Here is a 4013-nt window from a genome sequence, read left to right as displayed (position 1 = left end):
CCCCCCGCGCATTTATTACTTGCATTTAATTAATTCCTTCTTTGCGTTTCCTTCCCTGTTAATCTTTGGGTGACTGCTTTGTACATATGGCAATCTGATAATGAGGGAGTTTATACTTATTCTCTAGACTTCTTCACTGCGATGTCCACCAATCTAGTGCCTGGGATATCGGTCTTCTTTCCATGGGGAGGGGGACAAGGTAAGAGGGGTGGTAAAAGTTTTGCAGTATTCCACACCATTAAGAATAGCTTTTATTCCTTGGCGCTGTTTAATCAACTGTTATATCAAGTCATGCTGTTTAAGCAACCACATCAAAAGAACTTACCCTCTTTTGTATAAATTATATATTCCTTGTATCTGTCTTCTCGCATGCACGCAGACAGGGAGATAAAACTTAAGTTTGTTTTTTAGTAGCATGAAGCAGGTATTTAGATGTTATACAGCTTGTTTCTGCAGCTAAGTTGGTTGATAACAACCTAGAAGCCAAGCTGCTGACTTTCTAACTTTTTACCCATTTCCAAGTTAAAACTCCTCAATTTAGAGGTCGGAAAGAGAAATCAATGATTCACTGAAACTCCACAAAGAAACATAAATAGCAGAAGAAACACATAGGCTAAAAAAGATGAAAGAGCACCAGTTAGAGTCGCCGTGAGATCACTTCGGACCACTTCTTTCAGCTCTTTTCTAAAGTTTACCTGAAAAGACCACTTGGTCCCTTGAAAAGTCCATGCTGACCTGCTTGTTACAGTTTACATATATAAAAGTTCTTTACCACTTAAAAACTAATTTAAAAATCCATTTTCACAAGGGTTAAGTTGATTACTACTCAGCTCCATGTCACAGACTGGAAAACTCCCATATAATTGTTCACCCCAAAGAGCTCTTTTAATTTCTTTTCTTTTCTTTTTCTTTTCCTTTTTTTAAACCCCACAACTTAAATAAAGTTTATTTTTTGGATGTGTTTTGTTTTTCTGAGAAAGTGGATTTTGAATTACTTCAGCACACCGTCCTGGAATTTTTAGGAACTCCTAAAAAACTCCTGAAAGTTTCTAGCTCCTAGGACAAGTTGTATTTTCTTAGGAGCAAAAGCAAATGAGCACTTTACAGGCAGAGAAGTGTTTGTTCATATGGGACTCTGCTGATCTGTCTAACCTGCTCTATCAGCCTCATCTCTGCAATTTTGCTCGTCTCTCAACACCTCTGTCTGATTAGTAGCTTTTGGAGATCGGGATAAAGACATCACTTGCCACGCTGCATGAGATAACAATTAATTTAACATTAAACTTATCCCCTTTCCATTCACTTTGCTTGGATCGATCTCTGTTAATTGTGTTTGCGGATGCTTTCAACACTATGCTTTTCTTAAAAACTTAATGACACCCCGCAAGGAGGTGTAAGAGTCTAAAACGCTCCTCTCCGACTTTGACCAAAGAAACAAAGAATATAGCCCCAGCGTGCTCAGGAGAGCATCTATTTTTAATCAGTTGATTATTCATGCACTTCAGAAGATACAACGTTATCTTAAACTGGGTGATAGTCCTGATTTTATTAAAAAAAAAAAAAAAAAGTGCCACACTGCAGTTGTGTGATACACAAGTCAGACAGCCTAACTTCATTTAACTGCCGCTTCGCATCAGACCTGTTTCTGCTTTTAAAGTGGTCATTTATCAGCTAAAAGGCGAATGTGTTTAAAAATGTATGTCTTTGGGAGGGAGAGCAATCTCCTTTTTCAGGGGCAAGAAACCTGTTACAAAGCCATTTAGGTGGGTGCGCTCTGAAATGTCATTATTCCCCCCCGGGGCGTTAATATTGCCCAAATACGTTCCTATTTTCACGGCGCCCCGATAATTCGGCATTTTATTTAACCACAACTGCCCTTCCAAACTTGACTTGCACTGAGGCAGCCTGCAAATCTTAATTTTTTTCCCCTCTTTCAGAGAGGCATCTGTTCCTCTTGCTGACAAATGTACCATTCTGCCAAGAAAGTTTTTGAAAAAAAAAAAAAAGGAGAAGAAAAAAAAAGAAAGAAAAAAGAAAAAAAAAAAAGAAGCGTGTAATTGATGTTATCCCAAGAAAGCACGATCTCCACCCCTCTCAGCTCCAAGCCCTTCAGGTAAAAGGAAAAAAAAATCTTTCAAGAATTTGTTGCCTTTTTGAGGGTTAAAACATCAGAAGACAAGCTTGTCTCGCCTTGGCCAATCAGCTCTCGGCCCTGGCAGCTATAATATAGAACTAAAGGCAGACTCCTCTCACAAGCGTCTTGCTTTGCTACCATTAAAATCAGACCCTTTTTTTGTCTCTCGATTGCTGTCTCCCGACCAAACTCCGATGTGTTCCGTTATCAGCGACCTAAAGCCTGCCATTCCAGCACCTGTCTTGCTAGGGATCGGTGGATAGTATACGATTCAGAAAGCAGACAAGGACATAGGAGGAGAGAGAGCTCTAGAGAGACAGCCAGGGATAGGCACAGAGAGCTTTGAAGTAATTGGATTCAATGGACGAAATGCTGCTGTTGACAAGAATTCTCTTGGTGGGCTTCATCTGCGCTCTTTTAGTCTCCTCTGGGCTGACTTGTGGACCAGGCAGGGGCATTGGAAAAAGGAGACACCCCAAAAAGCTGACCCCTTTAGCCTATAAGCAGTTTATTCCCAATGTGGCAGAGAAGACCCTAGGGGCCAGTGGAAGATATGAAGGGAAGATCACAAGAAACTCCGAGAGATTTAAAGAACTAACCCCAAATTACAACCCTGACATTATTTTTAAGGATGAAGAGAACACGGGAGCTGACAGACTGATGACTCAGGTAGAGCCACAGAGATACCTGTATTTGTGTTTGTTAACCTCTCTGAGCAATCCTAAAGGACGCATCTGTCTTAGTATTTTTGAAAGCCCCCCCCTTTCCCTCTCCCCCTCCTCCCCCCGCCCCTCCAGCCTCTGCTAGTTTCCCCATTAAATGTAAATACCATCTATCCAGACAAGTTAGCAGGGGCTGGAGCTGGAGGTGTTTAGATATTCGGTGGGGGAATCTGTGTGATACTTACAGTCATTACCGTGCCATGGCGTTCCCTGTAACTTGGTTAGTGATTGCTGTTTGCATTTGTCCCCAAGGATGCACTTTGATCAAACGAATTGCATACAGCTCAGCGGACCCCAGGCCACCCACTCATTATTACAAAGGTAGTCCGTGGTTGCTGCGCCTGCTGACTTGATTTATATATATTTATATATATATTCTTTAATTTCTCTTTTTTTCTCCTTCATTTCATTTTAACCTTCATTATTATTATTGTTTTCCTCGCGAGCATATTCTAAATTTAGTAGGCATGCAGTCGTGCACTCACAAAAGGCAGCTGAAGCCGGATCGACCGTTCCTCATCTGATTCCGTATTATATAGCTCGTATTGCAATACCATCATTTGCAATTGTGCCCATCAGAGCGTAAATATATTGATATTTCTTTAAGGATGCTCGCCGCCAATGCCTTGGTACTTCCATAGGGGAGGGACTTGCAACTTATCGGCATTGCATCACCTTCTGTTTTAAAAAATCTGATGGCACAAGGTTTACAACTGGGTAAATATTGGATCTCGGGTGGAATCGGATTGCGGAACCATTTTATGGGGGAAAAAAAAAAGAAAAAAAGATAAAGGAGAGAGAAAGAGAAAGAGAGAGAAAAAGTGTGAGAGAGAACCGCTCCGAGAGTCACCTCGTAATTATTATTCATGTTCAACAGAGAGCTCGGTGAAGTCAATTGCTCTGCCAATCCCGGAGTTTCAGAAACTACATGCAATCTAGACACTGGAAATGGGTTTCCTCCAAATATAGGTCAACAGCGCTTTTTTAATATTAATACATTTAAGCCCCACCTTCAGTGCTAGAGCAGGACTCGCCTGGAAGGACTAGGCGGGGAGTGGACGCGGGCAAGGGGGGGTGGGGGGTGGAATTTCCCAAACTCTCCCCGTTCCTCGGCCTGATTTTCCGCACGTTGCCGGGTCTCTCGGGGCGAGGGACCG

The 4013-nt window shown here is 41.9% G+C and overlaps 1 protein-coding gene across 1 annotated transcript in view; it reads left to right on the top strand.

Moving 5' to 3' along the window:
- Window positions 1-2232: 2232 nt before the first annotated feature.
- SHH (sonic hedgehog) overlaps window positions 2233-4013 on the top strand; it is a gene marked incomplete at its 3' end in the record, with an annotated part of 9102 nt that continues 7321 nt past the window's right edge. Inside the window, exon 1 of the mRNA XM_017728908.1 lies at window positions 2233-2803. Within this exon, the coding sequence (XP_017584397.1) occupies window positions 2495-2803 (309 nt within the window). The remainder of the gene's footprint in view (window positions 2804-4013) is intronic.

Source organism: Corvus brachyrhynchos, unplaced genomic scaffold, assembly GCF_000691975.1.
Source record: "Corvus brachyrhynchos isolate BGI_N302 unplaced genomic scaffold, ASM69197v1 scaffold52, whole genome shotgun sequence".
Lineage (NCBI taxonomy): Eukaryota > Metazoa > Chordata > Aves > Passeriformes > Corvidae > Corvus > Corvus brachyrhynchos.
This window is presented reverse-complemented; position numbering and strand designations above follow the sequence as displayed.